At 37.5% G+C, this 27836-nt stretch overlaps 1 protein-coding gene across 3 annotated transcripts; it reads left to right on the forward strand.

Moving 5' to 3' along the window:
- The first annotated feature begins 1188 nt into the window (after positions 1–1188).
- LOC136203289 (uncharacterized) lies at positions 1189–27501 on the forward strand. 3 transcript variants are annotated; one of them, XM_065994412.1, is made up of 21 exons: positions 1189–1702; positions 1810–1948; positions 2098–2429; positions 3696–3777; positions 3856–4177; positions 4602–4660; positions 6682–6771; positions 7513–7604; positions 7747–7845; positions 7954–8031; positions 8154–8238; positions 8313–8371; positions 8465–8534; positions 8616–8707; positions 10435–10497; positions 10587–10653; positions 11717–11971; positions 19346–19462; positions 19912–20064; positions 20599–20776; positions 27252–27501. In XM_065994412.1, the coding sequence occupies exons 1-20, from the start codon at positions 1281–1283 to the stop codon at positions 20692–20694; spliced, it is 2772 nt and encodes a 923-aa protein (XP_065850484.1). In that variant the 5' UTR covers positions 1189–1280; the 3' UTR covers positions 20695–20776; positions 27252–27501. The 3 variants fall into 3 exon arrangements, with proteins under 3 accessions (XP_065850484.1, XP_065850492.1, XP_065850497.1); XM_065994420.1 differs by lacking the exons at positions 19346–19462; positions 19912–20064; positions 20599–20776; positions 27252–27501 and adding exons at positions 16923–17040; positions 17119–17756; XM_065994425.1 differs by lacking the exons at positions 19912–20064; positions 20599–20776; positions 27252–27501 and having other exon boundaries at positions 19330–19448.
- Positions 27502–27836: the final 335 nt, after the last annotated feature.

Here is a 27836-nt window from a genome sequence, read left to right on the forward strand (position 1 = left end):
CCACTTTGCTTCCATTTTACCAAATTAGACCATTTCATCCACTTTGGACAAAATTACCCTTAGTTCTATTGATCCATAGATCGATTTCTGATATCAATCGTTAGCGATTTTTGAAGTATTATGTTCAATTTCCCATAGAAATTGTATGTTTTTAGCTTATACGTCTGCTTTTCTCGCTGGTCTTGCCTCTTTCTTCATCTATAATGGTATCATTTCAATTTTCTCAATTTTCCAACATTTTTCTCCATTGTTGTCGCATTTGTGACGAAATTTGTCGCATTTCGTCACAAATGCGACAACAGTTGTCGCATGTGTGACGAAATGCGACAAATTTCGTCACAAATGCGACAACAATGGAGAAAAATGGTGGGAAATTGTGGAAAAAATAGAAAATTGAAACGATACCATTACAGATGAAGAAAGAGGCAAGACCAGCGAGAAAAGCAGGCGTATAAGCTAAAAACATACAATTTCTACGGGAAATTGAACATAATACTTCAAAAATCGCTAACGATTGATATCAGAAATCGAAGAAGATGAACCGAAGAAGAAGAACAACAATAACCAGAACAAGAAGAAGAAGAAGAAGAAGAAGAAGAAGCGGAAGAAGAAGAAGCAGATCCATCGATCAATAGAACTAAGGGTAATTTTGTCCAAAATGGATGAAATGATCTAATTTGGTAAGATGGAAGCAAAGTGTGTTAGATATGTAAATGACCCCTCTTAATTGGGTTAGATTTGTAATTAGCCCTTATTATTATGATTAAGACATTTTATGCTCAATTTATTTTCTCCCTTCGAGCATCTCTAGTGCGACCAAATTGGTTGTTACTTTCTACCAATTGGTTGTAACCAAGCACTAGAGAGCTTGTTAACAAATGTAGTTTGTTACTAAGTTTGGTTACAAACTTTCTCTCTCTAAGGACCCACCTATAAAGCATAAAGAAGATTTTTTTCGTGTCTAAATTTATAAATCAAACCTTATTCTTTTATTTTTATATTTTTTTACCTTCAAAATTTTTGAAGTAACAAATGTCTCTAATGGGTTATAACTTTTGGATGTAAATTATCCCATGTGGCACCCCAAAGTTACAACCTCCCATTGGCACCCCAATGTAAATTATCCCATTCTGATTATAACTTATAATCACTAATTTTATAATTTTCTTTGCATAGTTGGAGGCAAATTCTTTTTACACCTATTTAAAAACCCAGCTTAAACCCTACATCCTACTCTGTTGCAGAAGGTCCACCTTCTTCTTCTTCTACCAGTCTCAGAAATGGCAGAACCATTGGACGAACAACGGCTACGGATGCGCCAAATACTCCGCGGTTATGAGCTCCGTCTACTCCGCTGTACTCTTGCTCCTGTACCCTTGCAACCACCGCCGTCCTCTTATATTTCTCGTCCTAATGACGATAACAATATCAATAAACTCCACTTCATGATCAATGATTTGCTCAATTTAATCGAGAGCGGAAACTATCTTCAAGCTCTTTCCTCGGATGCAGCCAAACTCCTTACCGAGTTGCATTCGTTGCCCGAGTCGTGTTCTGCTGATGAAGTGTACTCCGAGTTGCTGGAGCATGTGGGGCGGTTTATAATGAACTTTGATGATGACGAAGCCGCATGCCGGTTGATTCTGGTGTTGTGCGTTGCAATTGCTGCTTTTTTCTTCTTCACTCAGAATAACATCACCGGGTTTGTGCTTCTTTTTAGCTTTCCAAATTTGTGTTTTCTCTTCATTTCATCTTATTGACTTGGGGATCAATGGCTTTTGCATTAATGTATTTAATATCAATATTTAGACCAAAGGAGGAATCTCCTAGTTCTCCTCTGACAATCAAAGTGCTAGAAGGTGGAGAATTTGCTGAATGGGAAAATTGGGCCAGGAATCAGCTTATGTCCAGTGGATGCCACTTGCTTGGAAAGTTCTGTAATCTTCAGGTACCACTTTCAAATAAATAACACTTCATTACCTTGTCCTTCTGATTAAAGGAAATTGTTTTTCTTTTTGCTAGCTTATATGTTCATATAACCTTCTCACCGTGTTCTTTCCCCCTTGATTGGTTTAATACTAATTTCTGTATTGTTAGTTTATAGTTCTTGCAAAATTGTTGGTCACGAGGATAAAAGACTTGCTATTTGAAGGAAGCGTATCGAAAACATATGGGATTCGAAGCATTTCATGGTGGCTTGCCAGGGTCTTACTTGTTCAGCAGAGAACTTTGGATGAGCTATCATCCTCTTTGTTCGATCTGCTTCATGTGTATGTGGGTGAAACTCTTCATCATTTCAGCACTTTGGAGCAAGTAATGAGTTACTGGGGTGCAAACTTGCATGATGAAGAAGCTTCTTGCATTGTCTCAATGGCCCATTTAGAGGCAGGATTAATGGAGCACATCTATGGACGAGTTGATTCCTGCAGGTACATTTTTTTTCAATGCATGCAATTTTCTGAGTGTTTTTTCAATGTATTTCTTGATGCTATGTTTTTCTGTTTACATGTCATGATGCTGTGCCTACTTATTGATGTTGAAGATAAGATATGACATGATAGAAGTAGCTAAATCATTATTTATGCAGCATTTTAATATACAGATTTTATCAAATAGTCCTTGCGTTGTCTGAGATAAGAACTTGTATTTTTCCTTAATTTTGGTTGAGAACCTTAGTTGCTATCTCAGAGGCTTCTGAGAATTAACCTGCATTTCCTATGACAGAAATATCCTGTCTTTGAGGCTGCTCAGCTAGTCATAACTCATGATGAAGATGCTAGACTAACAAGGCTAGTTCGAACTGTGAATATCATTTTGTGCCTAAAATTTGAACACTGATAAAAAAAAAAGGAAAATGATGCTGGCATATTTGGACTGTTGATATTGGGCCTACAACCTGTAGATTTATTTTAGAAGGCAGAAGGCAGTATGTGGCACGGGGGTGAAGTGAATTATGGAGGATAACAGAAGTTAGTGAGCTGGCAGCAAGGACAGCAGTTAGGTATGTGTTATGGTTAGAGAGGAATAGAGAAGAGTCTTTAAGTCTATTGTTGCTGTATAGAGGGATTCTGGAATTTTTAATATTTGTTGTGGCTGTTTGCCTCTTCTTTTTGGCAGAAGCGAGGGACTTGGACCTGTAAAAATGAGACCACTCTGATATTATTCATTTCTGTTAGTTTTTGTTATATTCTCTACTTTATTGCATCATATTTCCATGCATGCTCAGTTTGAGTACGACCATTAATCAAATTGCCTATTATCCTCTTTTGGTTGTTGTGTTTCTGTTGAACACCTTTGGATATGGTCAGTGGATGCTATCTTCTTGCTTCGTACATGCTTTATTAGTTTTCTTTTATTTCTGACTATCATGACTGATGACTTTTTGAATTCTTCTTCCTTGTCTCTTTTCTTAAACTTCTAAATATTTGCCACTTGTAAGGAAGCTTTTCAGAGAAATTAAGAAGGGTCACCCATGAGATCAATTTTTGCTGTTGAGCACACAGTTTTTTTTTTTTATTTATTTATTTATTTATTTTTTTTTTATATGCAAATTGCATTTAATAGGCACCAAATGGCCTGAATTCTGTGTTCATATGTCCAAGATACCTTATGGGGTTCCCAGACTTATGGTCGTGCATAACTGCATGTCTTATTTAGCTTTTTAAAATTTTATCTGAAGCATTTTTGTGTGTCAGACTGCATTTTGAATCAGCCGAAGCATCAGCTGGGATTCAACTTTCTGTCACTGGGGCACTCGGCTACCGTACTGTTCATCAGGTTAATGATTTATGACCATTAAGAATACTTCTGTAAGAAATAATCATTCTTATTTTTATGGATCGCTACTGGGTGCAGGCAGAGCCAAAGGCACAAAGAGTGCTTCTTGTTAACAGAAGCTCATCAAAAAGTGGTGCTAATATTACCTGCTCATCAGTAACCCCTGGCATCCAGAATCATGATTCTACTATTATTCAAAGCACCTCAGTGCTGCAACAACAAGAATCCTCTGACATACTTATAACACCTAAGATGTTTGAGGATGAAATTGGTGCTCAAAGCAATCAGAATCTGAATAATAGTCCTGGTGGTGCCACCCCTTTAACAGAAATGCAGCAGGCAGTGATTTTGGCACAGTGCCTCTTGATTGAAAAGAGCAGTCGACATGATGAGTTGCAAAGTAAGTTTCTTTCATTTGTGTCAGATCTCAGATCTTTGAACTAAACCATCTAGCACTATGAGTTTGGCTTCATCCCATTTTCTTTCTAACTTGGCAAGCAAGCTGTTTTGTTTGGCTAACATAAATCAAGACTTCTGTTCAAAAAGGAAAAAAAATTGAATTGCAGCTAAAAATTCTATTCAATGGACATTTTGATGGGATTTTCCTTTCTACTCCACATATGGCTGCAACACTGTAGGTGGGTCTGTGGGGATATGGTGTCATATGGCAAGAGCCCTTCATCTACGAGCTTAAGATTTAATTAAGTGCTGCGGCATTTAATTTTGTTTCACTGCTCTTTAAGACATGTATATTTGGTCACTGTAGGTGGGCATACCTATTCTTTTGTCTTTTTCTTTTCCTTCTAATTAATTTCTTTTTCCAGGATGGGATATGGCTCCATTCATAGAAACAATCGATTCACAATCATCGCCATTATTTATTGTAAGTATAAAGCCATTATTTTATGAGTCTTCCTAAAATAGTATTATCAGCAGAGATTCCTGTTACTTACAAATGACTCTTGAATTTTAAATTTTTAGACAAATTTAGATTCTCATGTTCTTCAACATTGAAACTTAATATGAGGGTTTATTTATTGGAAAATCCAAACACTTCTTCCTGTGTTTTTTAGATTAATAAAGGTAAAGATGTCCTTTTCTTATATCATGATGACTTATCTTGTGCCCTGCGTGCTTCTCCTATTGGTATTTTCATTTCATGTTATTTCATTTTTTCTTGGTGATGCATGCATGAATTTTTCAATGTCTACTATTATCTTGAAATTTGTATTTTGGTGGATAATTTTGGCAGTCGAAGTGTAAAAGGAAATATTTAAGATTTTGATATAAATGATCAATATGTATAAAAGACTTAGAAATTACTGTGGAAGATCAACTGTAGAAGATGAGAAGACTTGGAAAGGCCCTTCCCTAAAGGTAACGGTGTTGCTGTAGACTGTAATTTTCAAAAGGTGATGAAAAAAATTTCACATATGATTCTGGAATAGAGATTCTCCAGGAAAGGAGATCGTGAAGAGTCTTAACTGGGCTTTCTTTTTGTTACATTTGTGATGGCATCAACCCTTGTTTTTCTCGTGCTTTAAAATTGTTAATTGGCTGGGCGTTTCTCCTGGATATTTTAACGATAAATGGAAATATCTAGTTAATCTGGAGAACTTTTCAAGTTAAAACGGGGTTGATTTGGTGGTTAAAAAGGGTGATAAAATCCTATGGATTCATGTTTTCTTTCTCATAAAATCCTTTGTATTTTTTTATTTATAATGTGGAGTATTTGCATAAAATGATTGTATTTTAAGGACTGAGTGTGTCCTGCAGAGTGGGTTTGGTACGAAGGATCGACAGGGGTGAGAAAATATATTAGGATAATACTATGTCTAGATATGTACCCTTCTGGTTTTGAATCTAGTCATTCTTTTTTCAGGATATGCTTTTCTGCCTTTTTTTATTCGTAGATTAATAATATAGTAATATAGTGTAATACTATGATATTGGGATCATTAAATGATATAATAACATAGAAATTAAGATGATATAGGAATTATTAAATGATATAGTAATATAAGTATTATGGGCCAAAGTGGTGCCATGGCATTTCTAGTTTGGGGACTCTTACTGGATTTACTTTAAGAGTATTTTGTTGATACCGAGCTGCACTTCCGAAGTCCAAAAACCATGAAATTCAAAACCTTAGAAGATGTTTACGTGATTAATGAAACTTTTGTGCTTTCCTAGATTAGATTGAATGACTTGATTTCCAAGTTGTAATATTCTCTGGTCCTTCTTAAGTATAAATTCTTTTTCTTTCCGAAACATGCTCAATTTTTTTTTTAACAATAGAACTAAAACTTCTTTAGAAGCAGTTTTAAGAGTTGCGGAGGCGATTTGATCTCAACCCTATTGTATGCGGAGAGGGTGAAGAGTCTAAGCATCTCGAGCATTTAGTTTCCTTGAAATCTAATACCTATTTCAGGCTGTTAAAAAAGGGATTTTGGATCTGATGATGGAAGAACTTTTTGAGTTAATGCTAACTTTTTAGTTCTTTAGGTTACTGGTTATAGTTAGACTGTCTCTTAATTCTGTTTGTATTTCTTTGTTACCTTTGTGGACTCCCGGGACCTCCAAAGTTTGAATGATATTGAACATAGTCTCTATCTATTGCCAATAAATATGTTCTATTAGCACTTCTCAACCACTTTTAGCCACTTGCTTAAAAACTTGATAAATAGGAAAAAAAAGTGCATGTCGTAAATTTTTTTTACGGACGTTGGGTATGGCAATATTTGAATCTTTTGTTTGATTGCCGGTCATGGTTATTGTATACAATGGTTTGTTTTCCAACTATCGAGTAGTGCTGCTTTTTTTTGTTCTTTTAGCATACGATATTAAGCATTTCTTCTATTTTCAGTAATATTTTAATTGCTATGTGATCTTTTGTTCTTTTAGATACAATTTTTTTGCAACTACTTGCGTGTCCGTTGGGAGTGCACTCGTAGCCGTACAAAAGAACGCTCGTTGGGAATGATGGAAAAATTGGTATTTTGTTTCATCTGTCTTTTCAATATCTAGTCCTTATACATTGTTGTTACGGTTAAGAATTACAGTTTTGCCATTATTCATGGATAGCTTCAGGATGTTATGATCCTTTGAATTACTTAAGTTCAATGCTGAACACCTTTCCATCAAAGTTTTTAATGTAGTTTCCTAAGTGTAAATATTATTCATGGTCCCTGAACTCAGAACTATATCCCGCGTTGGCGTCTAAATTTCAAGTACACTTAAAAAATATTTGAACTATATAAAAGTAATATAAAAAAACTAGTTATATAAATACAACATATAAATAATTAAACCATGTATAAATATACCGCATAAATATTTGAACTTGCATAAATTTAACATTAAAAAACTACTTTTGGTCAAACTTCGATTAGAATTTGACATATTATGCATACTTTTAATAGGGGTTTTGGCCTTTTTTAATTTTCATAATATTAATTATTAATATGTTCTCATATACTAACAATTTAAAAAGAAATTAAAAAATAGTTTAGCTGGATTCTGATGGACACTATGAGGGTAACAAAAAAAATGCAGTTAAAGTGTGCAACACCAACACGTTTTTGAGAGATTTTGGCCAAATTTTGACTAAGGTACTTATGTGTAAGTTAAAAGTATTTTTAAATGTGTGCTTCTTCTACTTCCTTTGTTCTTTGTTTCAGGGGATGGTAATTGTTTGACAACATTCTTCACAGATGTTTCTTCTTGTTATTTCAGGTTGAGGTCATTAATAATCCATTACCTGGAGTTGCAAACAGGATATTTTTTTCGTATGCAACACATGTTCCTGCTATTCCAATCTTGCGGAAGTAAGTCTATTTCTTCTTTAAAATCCTTGTTTATACGCTTCTGCTATTGTGAACTTAAGGTACTTGTTTACTGTAATCAAATATGTACTTTTTGACATTGCTTTGCTGATTCTTTTCCTCCTTTTCCCATTTTGTGGTTCAGGGAATATGGTGAACTTCTAGTGAGCTGTGGTTTGATAGGGGAGGCACTTAAAGTCTTTGAGGGTTTAGAGTTGTGGGACAATTTAATATACTGCAATCGGTAAGATGGATTTCAATAGCCATTTTCTACATGCACTGTTTCATTTTTTATCTTCTTCTCATCTCATAAAAGTCTCATGTGAGATGTTAAATGTAAAAAACCCAACAGCTTATTGGGGAAAAAAGCAGCAGCTGTTGAACTCATCAAGACACGATTATCTGAAATGCCCAATGATCCTAGTTTATGGTACATTGATCTTCTCTATTTTCTACATCTCTCTTATTTTTCATATTTCGTGTTTGAAAAACTCAACATTTTGACATGTCAAGTTGATCTCTTTTTGATATGTTGAAAACTTAACGTTTTAGGTGCTCGTTGGGGGATGTTACAAATAATGATAGCTGCTTTGAGAAAGCCCTTGAAGTTTCAAATAATAAATCTGCACGAGCAAAGGTGATTGTTAGTTCTGTCAATCAAACAGCCCTAGCATACTCGTAATTTAAGGTTCTCAATTTTTTTTATGCCAGAGATCTCTTGCCCGTAGTGCATATAACAGAGGAGATTATGAGACATCTAAAATCCTTTGGTATTTTTACTTATTCTACTATGAAGTGTATCCATCATCCTTATGCTTGGTAATTGATTTGGCGAACAAAGAATGATTTTGGTTGCTACACAGGGAGTCTGCTATGACCTTGAATTCATTATATCCAGATGGTTGGTTTGCTCTTGGTGCTGCTGCCTTGAAGGTAACTTTTTAGAAGTGGTATTAGCTGATATTTCTGTTATATTCACACTGTTTTTGGAACTTAATAATGAAATGCTGGTAGGCTAGGGATGTCGACAAGGCTTTGGATGGGTTTACTCGAGCTGTTCAACTTGATCCTGACAATGGGGAAGCTTGGAATAACATAGCTTGTTTGTATGTCATCTTTCTTTCTTTCCTGATTTTTTTTTGGTGTGTGTTTATATCCTTGTCTTTTCTTTTTACTCCACTATAAGAACTTAATAGCAGGAGTAAGAAGCTTAACATACACCAGGGATGTGATTTTCAATATGAAAGAAACATTAGATAAAAATTATGGAAGAACTTCTCTACAACCATTACTTAAGAGCCCCAGATCTCTAATGTTGGAGGTGTGGATAAAATAACACTCTGTAAAAGCTAGTATTGATTGTTAAGGATCATTTCAGTTTTTTTGTATACCAAAAACATATCATCATGCCAAAGCCTTTTTGTATCTTTGCTCCCCTGTCAAATTTCTCAAGGACAGCATTCAAAATAAGTAAACACGTTGTGAAAAACTATTGGTATGGAACTCGTTACCGCGATTGACTGATTGCACATGACGGATATCATGCTGTTCTAGACTCTTTACTAGCAACTGATTGCTAACCAAATTATTGGCTCATTACTGTTATAATTGTTTTACTTAATCACTTTTTATACTGCCAGATAAGAATTATGAACAATTTTAAACTTTGTACAATAGCTTATAGGCCAGATAAAGATGTAAAAATTTCCTTTATAGAGTTTTTATTTTTTATTTTTTTTATTTTTTAAGACAGATGATTATCTATCTTATTTGAAGGTATAATACCTAGCTTTGCTTAGGCTCAAGCTGTCACTTTGTACCTTGAGCCTGGGCTACAAGGGGCATCAATCTTAAATGTGCCTAATTTGACAGTGTTATTAGCTAGAGCTTCTTGAAGCTGCTACCTGCTCATGTATGATTGCTAAAATCATATTAGCCAGATCTCTTTGAAGCTGTTAGCTGCTCATTTATGATTGCCAAAATCCTATAGCTACTGAGCAGTTTTATTTCTTGCCATGCCAAGGTCTCCTTACTAGCACTTCCTTTTGAAAAGGCCTTAAAGCATATGAATTAATTATCAAATTGTAGATAATGCTTCCATAACTTTAACCCATTCCCATTTTGAACAGAACAACTTTGTCTCAGTGGTTAGCAAGAGGGATCTTGAACTATCAAATAATTCTATAAGCTAAAAAAGATTATCTCGACCAATTTCATGAGATTGTGGACAAAGTGAAAAACCAGAAGCCTAACGTCTTAGAAGCATTTTCATGAAGCCTCTGGGTTTTGATTGATTTGTATATTCCCTTTCTACATGCAGAAGAACAATGCTTAGATGTAGAAAAAGAAAAAAAATCAAAACGTGGTTACTCTTCCCCTTTTTAATTTTCATAGTAGACTAAGTTATGAAAAAAGAAGATATAAAATAGCATTGAAATGCATTTTAATTGACCACTAGAATTACTATTGAAAACAAGACGTAAAGTCTACAACAAAAGGGTTCAGGTTTACTGTTTTACTGTTTTTTTTCTCATAAGACTCAAGATCAGTGTGACCATAACTGGGTTACGTACTCTGTCCGATTCTTGCCTTTGTTTTTATCCTTTGAAAGTTGGAAATCAAGACTGAGTGCATGATTCAAACCTCTTTTGTCATGGTATGATCTTAAAATCATTGTCAAAATATAGTATGCTGGAAGCGAAACGCCCCTAATTTTCTTATTTGATGTATCGCTTTTACTTAATATTATTATCAAGGTGGTAAATGCTAATATACATTTGCTTTCTTCTTTTATGGGAAATTTTGAGTACAATACACTATATCAACAATGCAGGCATATGGTCAAGAAGAGGAGCAATGAAGCTTTCATTTCGTTCAAGGAAGCTCTTAAATTCAAGTGCGTTTTCCTTGATAGAATATCATTTGTGCCATCTGACGTTCTCAAATTGTCCTTTTTCTACAATTATTGATGTGAATTCATTCCAGGCGGGACAGCTGGCAGTTGTGGGAAAATTACAGTCATGTTGCCATGGATGTGGGCAATGTTCGTCAGGTACTCTTGCATGTACTCTTCGGTTTTATCTTTGCAAAATGGCCTGCCAGAGTTAATACGAATAAGAGAAACTCTCTTATAGCAATTTTTTAACATTCAAGGCACTCTATAGATAGAAAGAGTTGAACATTGTAAAATAAGAAATTGTTTGTTTGAAAATTTCAGCTGATATTCAGCATTCACATTAATAGCAGCACATATCTTGTTGATCACTCTCTTTTCCTTTCTTTTTAACCTTGGCTGAATCCTATATCCAACATCTATGTTGCATGGAAACTCATCTTCAGTAGCATTTCCGCGTTTCGTGCCCGTTTCGGAAACTCTTGGAAACCAGTATGACACGTTTCCGTAAATATTGAAAATACGAAACACGTTTCTGGTTTAGGAAACCAAACCGTTCCCGTCGGCAAACACAATCCATTTCCAATTCCAATTCCGACTATAACTAATTGAAACTTCCTCCTTAGCTAGAACTTCTTAATTGATGATACTTCCTATTCCACAATTTCTAACTATTTCTATTTTTTGCTCATTATTGTAATCATCTATAGAGTATACATACCATTTTTTTATTATTATACTTTTGATATTTATAAATATATCCTTGTAATTTTAAAAATGTTTCTCTCACGTTTCCATTCCCTATGTTTCTTAGAAATAACGTTTCCCAGTATCTGTGTCTGTATGAGTCTATGATCTGACAAACAATTTTTTCTTTAAGACATCATGGTTTGTTAGATCTGAATTTATGGAGTGCATTTGGCTTCAGTTTATCATGCAGTGCTGATACCCTGAAGCTTGCTGAAGCAATTTAGCAAGCCATTTATAAAACTATTAAAGAATGAACAATTTTAATTTATTGATTGCCTAGCTAATATCTCAGGATGTTTGAATTCAAGTAAATAATGGATACTGAAATTAATATTTCAATTTGTGGTTTGCTTATATTTTACTTGTTATTATATTGTGGTGCACTCAAGTCCTAATTGTTTTCCATGGTTTGAACAAAATGCACGACCAAGCACGCTAATTGCACAAATTTAATTTCTTTGTTTATGGCTAGGCTCTGGAAGCTATACGGATGGTTTTGCAAATTACCAAGTGTAAACAAGTTGATGTTGAATTATTGGAGAGAGTCATGCTTGAAATGGAAGGCAGAGCTTCAAGTGGCAATTCAGCTAAGAGTGACGATAGTTCTACAAAACAAATTATACGTGGTGGATCTCATGATGTTTCTGGACAACATTCAGAAACACAAGTTGGATGGTCACGGGAAACTGAGCATTTGGTGGAGTTGCTGGGTAAAATACTTCAGCAGGTTTGTCAATAAAATTTTCATAATTTTGACTGTCATTTCCATTTTCGATTTTCCCGGTGCTGTGTTGCTGTTGCCCTTTTCGCTTAGTATGTGTTACTGAATATCATTCAATAGAAAATTAACTAGCCTAATTAGCTGTAATTAGGAGTCATTCTATAACTGTTACAATTAGTATTTAGGTTTTATCTCTCCTATGTAAGACTCTTAATGTGTATATACATGTTATATATATTTCATTGAATAAGACATAGAATAGAATTTTCCCAGTAAGTTCAGTTACATGGAATCAAAGCTTTATTTTGGCCTCTGTTTTAGGTTTCTAGATTGAGATCCAGAATTTGTTTCTACCATGTGAGCAGAATTTATGGGTATGTATTGGCTTTCTAAATTCTTTTTTTTTTTTGAGTTGCGATTCTCAGACCTTCTACTCAAAGTTCCCTAATATTCTCACCACCCCCTCAGTCCCTCTGTCTGCCTCCGATCGGCTTCCCATGTCGCCACTTCTCTGACGCTTCGACCATGCGCCGACGCGTGGCTCACCAGAATTCGGCCGTGTTTCCAGTTTCGGCTTCGTCTTCTCCTGTTGGTTCCATTTGTACAGTTAGTTTTCTCAGATTCAAACTTTTCCGTAAAGAACCTTGGTTTGGCAGATAGCATAGTTGTTTAAGGCGCAAGGCGCACTAAGGCGCTAAAGGGTCCTGGAGCCTAGGCTCTAGGCGCAAGGCGAGGTGCGCGCCTTAGAAACACGAGGCGGATAAAATAAAATAAAAATATATACTCTTTTACTAGTTAAGTGTAGACAAAAAAAAAAAACTTATGACCACGCAAACAAAATAAAACCACATAAAAAAAATAAGGGAAAAGTACAAAAGTAAACCTTGTGGTTACACCCATTTTCGAACAAAACCCATGTGGTTTAAAAGTTTGCAAAGTGGTACCATGTACTTCATTCCGTTATTAAACGCATACCAAATTGACTAACGGCGTTAAAAGTCAAAGGAAAAAGAGTTAATTTGGTCCTTATATTTATTTATTTTTATAAATTGACCCCTCTATTATCTAATTATCACAAACATACCCCAAAATAAAAAAATAAAAATCAAATATACCATCTTCTCCATCTCTCTTGAATTTCTTATTTTTTTTCTTCTTTCTCTCTCCTCTCTCTCTTAATTTCTCTCTCTAAAATAAAGCTACCACCATCAACACTTTCAAAATTTCTATATTTTGCAAGAACTTCCCCTTCAAACGGTGCCGTTTTACTCAACTCTTCTCCGATCAACCCTTCTTCGTTTCGTAAGCTTTCCGCTTATGTCCCTCAACATGACGCTTCTCTTCCTTTGCTTACTCTTTCAGAGACGTTTATGTTTACAGCTCGTCTTCTCCACCCAAACTCGTCGGAAATTTCCGCCGTCGTTGAATCAATTCTCGACGAGCTCAGTTTGACACACTTGGCAAATGTGCGGATCGCTCGCGGACTCTCTGGTGGAGTTTCGATCGGGTTAATCCTGCTCCATGACCCGGCTGTTTTACTTCTCGATGAACCTACCTCCGGCCTCGATAGCAAATCGGCGCTTAATCTGATGGAATCACTGAAATCAATTGCGGTTTCACTGAAATCAACCTGGCAAGCTTTTTCTTACTTCGTTTTAGTCATTTGGATTGTCGTTTTAATGGCGAATTCGTTCCTTCTCTTCTTGAGTTCTCTAGCTCCGAATTACATCGCCGGAAGTTCGCTAGTCACGGTTCTTCTCGGTGCTTTCTTTCTCTTCTCCGGCTAATTCATTTCGTAGGAATGAAATTGGGATATGATCATTCAGTAGGAAAGACATGGGCAATTAGATTATGGTGCAGACCAATGTTTTAATTTGGCGCCTAGATTATCTTGATTGGGCTCAATTATTTTCATTACCAACAGAGAATGTGACTTTTATTGTTATTGTGGTATGTGTGGAGTTTATGATCAGCAAGCTTTAGAGAATCCATGTTTATGCACAGGAAGAGTTTGAATATCCACAAGTGCTGGAATAAGAGCCCAATCAAGAAGAGTTTGAATATCCACAAAAGAAGAGTTTGAATATCCACAAGTGCTGGAATAAGAGCTGTGTTGAAACACCATTAATGGCAGATCAGGAAAGAGACTCTTGGAATTACAATTACCATCTCGCTAAAACTCGGATTCTGGGTAAACAAGAAGAAAGCGCAAAGAATAGAGCATTGGTTATGTTTGAAATGTGGATTGAATCTTTGAGAACACGGATTTTCAAAGATTCTGATCACAAAAACAAAGAGACTCTCTCTCTTGGAGAGTATAGGAGAGCAAAACGCCATTAATGGCAGATTAGGAAAGAGCTATGGGAGAACCAATGTGATCAAATACACCCTCTACTGGCTTCCAAACTGGCCATTCTTAACTTATTATAGATTTTAGAGAGAGAAAGAAAAACAAAAATAAGAAATTAAAGAGAGATGGAGAAGATGGTGTATTTGATTTTTATTTTTTATTTTGGGGTTTGTTTGTGATAATTAGATAATAAATGGGGGTTAATTTATAAAATAAATAAATATAAGGACTAAATTAACTCTTTTCCCTTTGACTTTTAACACCGTTAGTCAATTTGGTATGTGTTTGCTAACGGAATGAACCTCAAGGTACCACTTTGCAAACTTTTAAACCACATGGGTGTTGTTCAAAAATGGGTGTAACCACAAGGTTTATTTTTGTACTTTTCCCAAAAAATAATACTATCATAAATGTCAGAAACACCAACTTAAGTTCATACTTCATAAAGATACTAACATATACTTAACGTCTTAACCTAACGTACCTAACTATAAAGTGCTAACATATACTTAACGTCTTAACCTAAAGTACCTAACTAACATATGCTTCATAAAGACACTGACATATACTTAACCTAAAGAGCCAATGAAGTTCATTCTTCTTCACGGTGTCTGTGGAAATTTGTTTTTCACTGAGTGGAGGAGACTTCTGTACGTGACTCTTCTTCTAACCTTTCTCTATTCTGTATATATTTAATTATGACTAGGATTTTTCATATTCTTATTTAAATTAAAAGTTAAGGTTAATCTTTATTTGAGTTAGATTAGTGGCAGTTAATAAAGCAGTATTTCAAAAAAATAAAGCAGTTAGTTTAGAAAAAACTATAAAAATAAAAAATTGTAAAAGAAACCTAAGTAAAACTGCCAGACGCATCAGGCCCCAGGCTCCAAGGCGCAAGTAGGCGCACAAGGCGAGAGCCTTTTGAACAGCACCTCAATTTCAAGGTTTAAGGCGCAAGACCTTGAGCCTTGCTCGAGCCACGCCTTTAACAACTATGGCATATAGTGTTCTTTTGGAGAAAGTTTGGGTTGATTTCCTGTGTTGGCTATTTATTTGTACTATTGGTTGTTTAACTTCTGAATTGTGCTAGTTTGATAAGATGACTGATAAGACTAAAGTGAACCATGGTGTAGAGAAGAAAATTACCACAGAAATTCTGTTCGGTAATTCCAAAATAACTGATAGAAAGTTAATTGGGATTAAGGATTATCCACAGTGGAAACAAACCATTGAGAGGTTTGTTAAAAGTGCTGATTTGCAGGATCATTTGACTAACGATCCCCAACCTAAAGATAGTGTTGAGACTGAAAAGAAATGGTTAATGCTATTCAGTAGCAACACAACAGTTAAGGGTTTTGGTGAGTTGGCTAACAGATAACATATTAAAAGGAAATTGAGACGGACATAAAACAGATGATAATAAGATTCTAGGAGTTGGATGAGCTGTTCAATATCCATTTACAGGAGCTTTAGCCCCATCGGCTAAAGTAACATATGGTAGATTGGCAGAAGCATGAAGAGAAGAGAGAACACTTGTGTTACTGGTCATTTGATCGGTAGCACCAAAATAAATAATCGTGTTGAGTTTGTTTTTTATTTAGTTCACAAAGATATGTGGGGTCAGTGTGTTGTTGTGTCCCAACTTGGTGATTGTTATTTTGTGACTTTTTTCTCGAGTAACATGGCTTTATCCTTTGAAGTATCGTTCAAATTTATTTACTGTATTTTAGTGCTTTCATACTCAATTTAACAAGAATATTTGCATTTTGCGAAGTAACAATGCCAAAGAGTATTTATGTAGCACCTTCCAGCCGTTTCTCTCACAGTATGCATTATTCATCAGACATCCTTTGTTGTTACTCCTCAACAAAATGGCGTAGCTGAAGGAAAGAATCGATATTTGTTAGAAGTCACCCGAGCCATAATGTTTCAAATGCTGGTTCCTAAGGTCTTTTAGGCAGATGTTGTTTCCACTGCTTGCTATCTTATCAATCGTATGCCCTCAGCTGTTCTTAAGGGGCAAATCCCATAGTCTATTATGTTTCCTTCTCAATCTTTGTTTTCTCTAACCCCTCAAATTTTTGGATGTACTTGTGTTGTTCAAGCTGTGCTCCTTCAAATATCAAAACTTGATCTTAGATCTCTCAAGTGTATTTTCTTGGGATACTCTCGGTTTAAGAAAGGGTGTCGTTGTTTTTAAAATTATGTTATTTGTATCTATAGCAAGCTGAGCATGACTAAAGTACATGCTTCAACTTGAGGGGGAGTGTTGCATAATAAGTGAATGTCATAAATGTAAGCATGCTTAGGCTGCTATAGGACTCGTGTAGGCTGTTGTGGGCCTACAATGTCTCCTTGATTGAAGGAGAACCTTGTATATATATGTGTGTAATGCCCTTAAGTAAAAGATATCAATATAGCATCTTAGTCTACATGGTATCTCATGAATTCCTCTATATTTCCATGGTCTGTTACAATCACCATCTTCCCCCGTCTTTTTCCTCTACTAACACTAATAATGACTTTTTGATATATATTATAAGTTAACATGTTGTTTCTTCTCCTTCTTGGCCTGTTGTTCGTCTGGTTTATTCTCGTCGTGTGCAGCCTGCGATTAAGGCACCTGTTTCAAGTACGGACATCAGGATTTCTTCATCTGTTTGGGTTCCAGATCCTGCTTCTTCCTCTTAACCTAGTCTTGATCTCCTTATAGGTCTCCGGAGAGGTAATCGTACTTGCACTCATCCAGTTTCTTCATTTGTTCCATATAATGCCTTATCACCCTCTTCAAAATCTTTTGTAGCCTCTTTAGACTCTATTGTTGTTCCCTCGTCCATTTCTGAAGCTATGAAAGAAGAAACAAAGGCTAGAAGCTATGAAAGAAGAAACAAAGGCTCTGGAACATAACCATACATGAGATCTTGTTGCTCTTCCAAATCAGAAGAAAGCTATTGGAAGCAGATGGGTGTTCACTGTTAAGATTCATCCTCATGGTACCGTTGCTCGGTTGAAAGCTCGATTAGTTGCTAAAGGCTATGGTCAAACATACAATGGCCTTACTAGGAACTCGAGTTGATTCCATTTGAACTGGAAGTCAACTAGCAGATATGTTTACAAAGCCTTACTAGGAACTCGAGTTGATTCCATTTGTACCAAGTTGGGCATGATCAATATCTATGCTCCAGCTTGAGTGGAGTGTTACTGAATATCATCCAATAGGAAATTAACTAGCTGTAATTAGGAGTCATTCCGTAACAGTTGTAATAAACTAGCTGTGATTAGGAGTCATTCTATAACTGTTACAATTAGTATTTAGGTTTTATCTCCTATCCTATATAGGACTCTGAATGTGTATATATATGTTATATATTTCATTGAATAAAACATAGAATACAATTTTCCCAGTAAGTTCAGTTACAGAATGGATATATAGGAACCTGACTTAGGTGGCGTTTGATAAAACTTAAAATTAAGTGTTGAAAAAATAAGTACTGAATTTTAAGTGCTGAATATTATAAATGCTGAAAGTAGTAAATGATATAAGTGTTTGATAAATATTAAGAATAAGTACGGAATTTAAAAATATTAGTTAATAATGTTCAGCTTAAAATTTTAAGTTAAATATTTTTACACCAGAATAAGTGATTTTGTGACTTAACTGGAATATTTAAGTTGTGTTATCAAACAATCTTAAACCCAATAAGCACTTAACAGGGTCTTAGTCTCTCCTGTTGGCATTTGCTACAACTTGTGGAACCATTTGAACTAAAGGCTTAAGTTAATAGTTAAGGCCCAATAATAGTTTTTATATTAAAAACTGACACTCTCCTCACATGAATGCCCTGGACTTGAAGCATATATAACACATACCCATCTTGCCATATGTTTTTAGTTTCACCAATTAATCGGGTTGCCAGGATTCGAACCCTCAATCGTTTGGTCTAAGCGGCTCTGATACCATGTCAATGGACAATTTGAACTAAAAGTTTAAGTTGATAGTTAAGGTCCAATAATAGCTTTTATATTAATATCTAACAAGCAGTATAAATTATGTTTCCATGGTTTGATTAGTAAGGTCAGGGTGCAGTTTATGCTACAGGAAATGTTTGTCAAATTTCAGATTTGGCAAGTGTATTTGATTATTTGATACCTAGGAAGCACCAACACGGGTACTCGTTCCAGTACGGGTGCGGGCACATAAAATGGCATTTTTAAAAAGTTATGAGACATGGGTATGGTTGGGACATATATATATATATGTCATGGAACCAATTGAACTAATAGCTCAAGCTTATTATAGTTAAGGCCGAATCATGTATCTTATGGTTTGAAGTGCGCACAAAGTACGCCCATATTACTATGTCCTGCCATTAAATCAACAAATGGGGCTGCCAGGAATTGAACCTTGGACCACTTGACCAACCAATTGAACTAAAAGCTCAAGCTTATAGTTAAGACCCAATCATATATCTTATATCAAGCTCTGACAATATATATATCATAAATAACATTCACAAGTCATTATAACCCACATGAAAAACCATCATCAAGTTAAGGCTGTTTTTGGTTTCTCTATCTTGCGACTTGCAATTCTCAATCACAGATCAGATGTGTTAGGTTAGGCTTTTTTAACTTCTAATTTTTTATTTTATTTTATTTTATTTTTTGTTTTGGGTTTTTTGAAGTTTTAGATTTTAATTTCTTTTCTGTACATAAAAAGGGGTACATTCTTTTGTTTAGATTTAGATTTTTTTTAATATATATGTATATCAACCCCTCCTTTTTGTAAAGTTATTAAAAAAAAAACTATATTCTACCTAATTAACTCAGAAGCCGTGTCCCCAAAGTGTCCCTATATTAAAAATAAAAAGAGGGGACACTTATTTTGGCATGAAGGGTGTGTGTCCAGAGTGCCGGATACTCGTACATTAACCTCCTAGGAGTTCGGTGGTTCCTAGTTTGATACATATGTTGTTGGATTTATATATCCTGTCTTACAGATGAAGTTGAACAGTTTTTCTGTGATACAGATAATTAAAAGTGATAGTAGAGCAGATGTGTGGGGTTTATATGCAAGATGGCACAAGATTAAAGGAGATCTCACAATGTGCTCTGAAGCGCTCTTGAAGCAAGTTAGATCATATCAGGTATTTGTGGCGGAACCTGAAGATCCTTTTATGCATTGTTACTTAAGTTGTACTGTTTTTTCTCGAGTAGAGTTTAGCTGGCTGTTTATGTCATCAAACCATTATGCCATTCTTTTGGACATAATTAACTGTTCATGAATCAATAGAAAATGAAAATAATGCCTCCACACCAGGGAAATGATTTTTTGTCTGATTTACCATGTTCCTAATGCAACAGTATAGCTTCTGCATTGACAGTTCCCCACAGTATGATGGTATATACCTATGTTTGTTCAAGTTGCACTGCAATTTTATCCTATGTTATCAAAAGCTAATTCTTCAATACTTCTATAATTTGACAAAATTTAAGGTGCCGGTTTTGGAATTGATTTAGATGGCTGTCACTAGAATTTGTTAGTATAATGATGTGATTATGGGTTTTTTTTTTTTTTTTTTTTTTTTTTTTGTAGGGATCTGATTTATGGAAAGATAAAGATCGATTTAAAAAGTTTGCTCATGCCTCGTTGGAACTATGCAAGGTGTATATGGATATATCTTCCTCCACTGGTAGCAAAAGAGAACTCTTTGCCGCAGAGATGCATCTAAGAAACATAGTCAAACAGGTATAGAGATTAAATCGAGTGATTTATGTTGGATATCTATCACAAGTTTCAGTTGCAAACATTAGGGCAAATGACATTCTTTTAGCTCTGTACTTGCCTTGGTAAACGCCTATACTTTGATTTGGCCTTAGTTAGCTCGACCCTTGTAATTTTTGGATAATCTAGTGCATGACTAACAAATCTGTCAAAAGTATCTCCCATACCATATCTGTTCAGTGGTGCGTCATTATCCACATCAGATATAATTCTCTTAGTTTTTGTCTAGCTAATTAACGGAGAGTGGAGATATGTCTAACAGATTTGTTAGTTAGGGCTAGGTTATCCGAAAATTACAAGTACAAGGGCTACCTAAGGCCAAATCAGGGGCTAAGAAATTTATGCAAATACAGGTGCTAAAATTTGGTTTTTGCTGAAACATTACAGTGCATATTCTTCTTCTCTATGGTCTTTTTTATGTAAAAATGCTGATTCTAGACATCTATATTCTCATGTACTTGAAAGATGAAACTAAATACTGCCTTTCTGAAATCTTAGGCTGAGAACTTTTCGAACACAGAGGAATTCAGGGATCTGCAGGCTTGTCTCGATGAAGTGAAGATGAAGCTTCAGTCTAACTATGCAGCAACTTAAAAGCTTGATGAAATCTATTTGAATATGCCCTTCTTTTTTCAAGACGGGGTCGAAGTATTCATTGTAATACGACGGTTGACAGGTATGCATAGTATACACATTTAATTTAATCAGCATAACAGTATACTTTTTCCTTTTTGCTTAAATTATTTTTACTCTTTTTTTTTTTTTTTTTTTTGTGGTTGAAAAACACTGGTTTTAGTTCCAATCTCTTGGAGAAAATACCTCAAAAATTCTCAGTTTGCTTCTTGCAAAGTTGATAAAAAAAAGCTCCTCTGCTATCCCTGGATTCAAGGTCAAATGCAACGATGTTCACTTAACTTTGTGTGTTGTTTTACTACAGTTGTTAACTTCAATTTGTGTCATAAAAATAACTTGCCTTTGATTTTGTGTCCCACTAAAGTCACAATTATAATTTTTTTTATGAAATTGACGTGGCATGATTTAACCACTGAGGTTGCATCAAAGTCTAAGAGATGCCATGTCAGCTCCATTAATAACATGTTAGTATCAGAAGAAACACTCCAAACTTCAATTTTGATAAGGAACGGGTTACTAGGGCCAACGTATTGGACCCACAATAGGGGGATGAGAGGCCCAAAGTCTGGAAGGTCTATTCTAGGAAGAGCAAGGGTACTATGGGACAAAAAGAATAATTAGGTGGCAGGAGTTTGTTATGGCTGAGCTGTCAAGAGGGGATATATAGAGGAGGTACAGATCCTTCTAGGGTATCGAGAATTCTGTTATTAACAAGTTGTTAGGCTGCCATTGGCAGAGCCTCTGCTTTGTAGCAGTGAGGGAATTGAGTGCAGCTCAATTCATTATCTTCATTTCTTGTTCTTGTTTTCAGTATTATTGCATTCTATCTTCTATCAATGAATATCCATTTTACTATCCATTTATATTGATTCATTTCACAAATTACTAACCTGTTGAGAGGAGTTTATCATTATCTCTATCAAATTGGTCCGACCTGCCGGATCCTACAATGGGGAAGCCGAATGAAGGAGCGCTTCAGTCAAAGATAGAGACTCATGAAGAACTCTTAGCAACCTTGGAAAACCAGATGGAAACCGTTCAATCTTCTGTATCATCCATTCAGCAAACGGTCATGTCGGAACACCAGCGCAATACTGAGAGAGACGAGACTTTGAGCACGATGCAACAAGATATGGGGGAGTTGCGTATTATGCTCACAGGCTTGGTGAAACAAATGGGCAAACGGCCAGTGGTGGAGAAGGAGACTGAAATCCCAAATACTGGACCCAGTGGTCCTGTTAGGGCTCACACACAAGTTGGTGATTCTCAGGGCAGGTTCTTTCCGCAGGGTACCGTCCACGGACCACCACCATTAAATGGGTCACCGGAGATGCGATTCACCATGCGGCCTAATCATTTTCCTGACTCAAATTTTTCATTACAGAAGGTGAAGTTGCCTGCGTTTTCCGGTGCCGATCCACGAGGGTGGATTACTAAAGCCGAACTCTATTTCAGTGTCAATGAGACCCATCCTCACCGTCGCTTAGCACATGCTCAGATGTGCATGGAGGGACCAGCGATTCATTGGTTTTCGATCCTTCAAAATTCCTACCCACGCCTTCATTGGGATCAATTCAAAAGCGAACTGATGGGGAGATTCAGCACCATCACTATGTATAACGCACAAGAGGAGTTGGCAGCGTTACACCAGACAGGTTCTATTTCTGATTATATTGACGCTTTTGAACTTATTGCCTCTCAATTGAACACTCCCCCCACGGAAGACTATCTGGGTATTTTCATTAACGGATTACGATCGGAAGTGAAAGGTTGGGTTCGTATTATGAGGCCGGCCACCAGAGTCGACGCGATGCGTATGGCCAGAGATGTAGAGTCATCAAATTTAGTTCCCGCGGTGATGACGACAAACAGGGGATCCACGATTCCGTATCGCACTGAAACACGTGGGAGTGGTAGTCACGTGACCACCACTACATGGCAGCCTAATTCCAATTATGGGCATCGCGACAAACAGGACAGAGGGAGCGGGTCCGGGTACGGGTGGGATCCAAAAACCCATGGAGGATCCACGAATTACAAATACCCTGAACGATCAGTAGATCGCAAAATTCTTGCGATTCCTCCAAAACCCACCGACCGCCCACCAACTGATAAGCAGATCGGTATGAGAGAGATGGAGGAACGACGACGCCGGGGGCTCTGTTTCAAGTGTGGATTAAAGTACAGTCCTCAACACCGATGTACGGAGGGCAGCCTTCGGTTGATAGTACTTGAGGAGGAAGCAGAGGAAGATGATTCCAAACAGTTTGTGGATGCGATAGAACCAACGGTTGCGGAAGGAGAGTGCAGAATGATAGAATTGAATGTTCTAACAGATCAATCCGTGCTTTCTTCCTCCACAATCAAATTGCAGGGGGCGCTACAAGGCATTCCGTTGCTCCTCATGGTGGATTCAGGGGCATCGCATAATTTCATTTCTACTCATTTGGTTCACTCTCTGGGTTTACAATGCGTTACTATCACACCGATTAGCATTCAATTGGGTGATGGTCACCGTTTGATGATTACCCAGTGCTGCCCCACTCTAGACCTTACTCTGGGCACCATGGGTTGCACAGTAGAAGCTTTGGTGTTGGATTTGGGCTGTTTGGATATGATTTTGGGCATGACTTGGTTGCGTTCTTTGGGCGTTGTGGTTCATGATTGGAAATTACAACGGATGCAGTTTACCTACCAGGGGAGTACAGTCGAATTGCAGGGTCTGCAGGACCATGAGCATCTTTCCACTTCATTACACAATTGGTTACAGGGGACTAAGGGGAGATTTTGTAGAACAGAAGCAGTGGCCACCTCTGGGTTAACAATGCAACAGGAAGCAGATTTAGCAGCATTACTTAAACAATTTGAGGAAGTTTTTTGTGATCCACAAGGGTTGCCTCCACACCGCCCTCATGACCATGCCATTAATCTTCAACCAGGCGTTGGACCAGTCAGCGTTCGCCCATATCGCTATCCTCATACTCAAAAGGAGGAAATTCAACGCCAAGTTGCAGAAATGTTACAACAAGGTGTCATCCGCCCTAGCTTCAGTGCTTACTCCAGCCCCGTCTTGTTGGTCAAAAAGAAGGACACTACGTGGCGGTTGTGTATCGATTATCGGGAGCTTAACAAAGTCACTGTCCCTGATAAGTATCCGATTCCAATGGTTGAAGAATTGCTTGACGAATTGCACGGGTCTAAATATTTCACTAAAATCGACCTAAAGGCAGGGTATCATCAGATGCGGATGAGAGAAGGGGACGAGGAGAAAACTGCTTTCCGCACGCACGATGGTCACTATGAATTTTTGGTTATGCCCTTCGGGCTCACCAACGCCCCCTCAACGTTCCAAAGTGTGATGAATGAGATCTTTCGACCTTGGTTGCGGCGATTTGTATTGGTTTTTTTTTGATGACATCTTAATTTTCAGCCCTACTTGGGAGTCTCACCTGGAGCATGTTACACAGGTATTACAGACATTGGCCAATCACTCTTTCAAGGCTAACCGAAAAAAATGTTCGTTTGGGAAAATAGAAGTGGAATACTTGGGGCACATCGTATCCGCGAGTGGGGTTGCCATGGATCCCAACAAAGTCAGTGCTGTACAAAAGTGGCCAGTTCCTCAAAATGTGAAAGGTGTTCGAGGCTTCTTGGGTTTAACCGGTTATTATCGGAAATTCATTCGTGATTATGGGAAACTCGCCCGGCCCCTTACGGAGCTAACCAAGAAGAACAATTTCCGTTGGACACCGCAAACTCAATTAGCTTTTACGTCCTTGAAGCACAAGTTGAGTGTCGCCCCTGTACTTGCTTTACCGGATTTTTCCCAAACCTTCTCCATTGAATGTGATGCTTCCGGCACGAGAATTGGCGCTGTTTTAATGCAACGTAAGCAGCCCATCGCTTACTTTAGTAAGGCTCTGTCCGAGCGCACCTTGGCCAAATCCACCTACGAGAAGGAATTGATGGCACTAGTTCTCGCCATTCAGCATTGGCGTCCGTATCTTTTGGGTCAGCATTTCGAGGTATTCACTGATCACAAAAGCCTTCGCCATTTGTTACAGCAACGTGTCACCACGGCTGACCAGCAGAATTGGCTTGCGAAATTGATGGGGTATCAGTTCGATATCCATTACAAACCCGGTAAAAGCAACGGAGCTGCGGATGCTTTGTCCCGCCAACAGGAAGGTCTGGAATGTATGGCACTGCTCTCTACGCCCCTATGGCCTGATGGCACCCAGTTATTGGCTGACAGTGCGAATGATGCCCATCTTCAGTCCATTCGGGCTGCCCTTCAACGGGACCCTCACTGTAAACCGGGATATTCCATTAAGAATGATATCTTGTACCACAAAGGGCGCTTAGTAATTCCACCAACTTCCAAATGGATCCCGGTCCTCCTCACAGAATTTCACAGTACTCCGACAGGGGGTCACTCCGGCTATTATCGTACTTACAGACGGCTAGCGGCTAGCATTTATTGGGTGGGCATGGTTAAATCAGTGAAAGAATTTGTCCAGAACTGTGACACTTGCCAACGCTACAAGTCCTCTTCTTTGTCTCCCGGAGGTTTATTGCAACCGCTGCCTATTCCGGATCTGGTTTGGGATGACATCTCAATGGACTTTGTCACCGGGCTGCCAAAGTCTAGGGGCTTCGAAGCGATTATGGTAGTGGTCGACCGCCTGTCTAAATACAGTCATTTCGTCGCCCTTAAACACCCGTATACTGCTCGTACTATCGCCGAACTGTTCGTCAAGGAAGTGGTCCGCCTTCATGGTATTCCTCAGTCCATTGTGAGCGATCGTGACCCTCTTTTCATCAGTAAATTTTGGCAGGAAATTTTTAAATTTCAGGGCACTCATCTGCACTTCAGTTCCGCCTATCATCCGGAATCAGACGGCCAAACTGAGGTAATTAACCGTTGTCTGGAATCTTATCTCCGTTGTTTCGCTGCGGAACAGCCGAAGTCTTGGTCCCATTGGTTGTCATGGGCGGAATATTGGTATAATACAAGTCACCACAGTTCGACGGGCACCACTCCCTTTGAAGTTGTGTACGGCAGGAAGCCCCCGCATATCACTCAGTTTATACCGGGTGAGATAAAGGTGGAAGCGGTGGTACGAGAACTGCAGGATAGGGATGAAGCCTTACGTCAGTTAAAACGCCACCTGTGGCATTCCCAGCAGCAGATGAAAGCTACCGCCGATCAGAAACGTCGCCTGGTTGAGTTTGCGGTGGGAGATTGGGTTTTTCTAAAACTTCGCCCCCATCGTCAACAATCAGTGGTCCGTCGTATTTGTCCCAAGCTTGCCCCTCGTTTTTATGGCCCGTATCAGGTGGTGGCCCGAATTGGCAGCGTCGCATACAAATTACAGTTACCGCCTTCTAGCCGCATTCACCCGGTTTTCCATGTTTCTCTGCTTAAACGCGCGCTGGGTCACCAACAAGCGGTTACATCTGCTCTTCCCCCCGAGCTGGAATTAGACAATTCAGACGTGTTTTTACCAGCTGCTATCTTGGCCAAACGGGTGGTTCAGAAACACGGCGACGTCATTTCTCAATGGCTTATTCAATGGCGAGACAAACCAATTGACAGTGCTACCTGGGAAGACGAGTTCACTATCCAGGCCGAATTCCCTACCACCAGTCTTGAGGACAAGACTCTTTCTGAGGACGGAGGTATTGATAAGGAACGGGTTACTAGGGCCAACGTATTGGACCCACAATAGGGGGATGAGAGGCCCAAAGTCTGGAAGGTCTATTCTAGGAAGAGCAAGGGTACTATGGGACAAAAAGAATAATTAGGTGGCAGGAGTTTGTTATGGCTGAGCTGTCAAGAGGGGATATATAGAGGAGGTACAGATCCTTCTAGGGTATCGAGAATTCTGTTATTAACAAGTTGTTAGGCTGCCATTGGCAGAGCCTCTGCTTTGTAGCAGTGAGGGAATTGAGTGCAGCTCAATTCATTATCTTCATTTCTTGTTCTTGTTTTCAGTATTATTGCATTCTATCTTCTATCAATGAATATCCATTTTACTATCCATTTATATTGATTCATTTCACAAATTACTAACCTGTTGAGAGGAGTTTATCATTATCTCTATCAAATTTGTTGTTATTTGTAAACCCGCTCTTGGAATATCTGTTGTTGACATGATGTTATTGGAACTGAAATGACGTGATTCAGAATCTAACGTGGTTTGATCCATGATCAAAATAATGTCATGTCAGTTTTCTGGCTGGAAATTCATATCAGTGACTTTAGTGGGACAAAATTCAAAGTTAAGTAATTTTTATGACACAAATTACAGTTTAGTGAACATAGTAAAACAATAGGCAAAGTTGAGTGACCGTTATTGTATTAAATTAAACCCCTGAATTTGATATGTTTGCTTTGATTTATCATATGCTGTAGAGAAGCTAAGCTGGCTTACCTTTTTGAATTATTCATAGGCATAGGTGTAATATCTAGCTTTCCTCCATAACATAATGGCAAGTGATTATTTTATTTTCAGGAATTTTCAGCTAAGAAGAAAATCTCCCTCTCCCTGTAAGTTTGTAGCTTAAAAGCAATTTAAACGTGTAAAGGTAATTTTATTTTTTTTATATCTACATCATGTAACTTAATACGTAATTGATCTTTGATCCCCATGTCATGTCTGTTGTTGTTCGTCCATTCATTTCGGAACGTGTACACTACTTTCATTGCAACTACTTCAGTTAATGCTCGAGAATAGATAATAATTAAAATATTGCATTAGTTAAGTTCTCTTTCTACATGCCAGTTATAAATGTGCATGTGGAAGGAAAGGAAACTCATGTAAGCATTTTCAGTGGGTTAATATCATGTGTGAAAGGGTTCATGATATTAGAAATTTCCGTTCTCCAGTTAGGTACTAATATTATCACTTGTTTTACAAATAGTTGCTGCTTGATCATTTAAGAAATATATAACCTGAAATGTTTAAGAAATTAGTGAAGGTTGTATAGCAACCTTTGGTTTGGGGAGCATCTGCAGAACATTAGCCATGCAGCTCTAAAGAAGATATCTGATTAATAATTTAAACATGCAACGAAGATGAATGGGGCTAAGTGATTCA

The sequence above is a fragment of the Euphorbia lathyris genome, chromosome 1 (assembly GCF_963576675.1).
Source record: "Euphorbia lathyris chromosome 1, ddEupLath1.1, whole genome shotgun sequence".
Taxonomy (NCBI): Eukaryota; Viridiplantae; Streptophyta; class Magnoliopsida; order Malpighiales; family Euphorbiaceae; genus Euphorbia; species Euphorbia lathyris.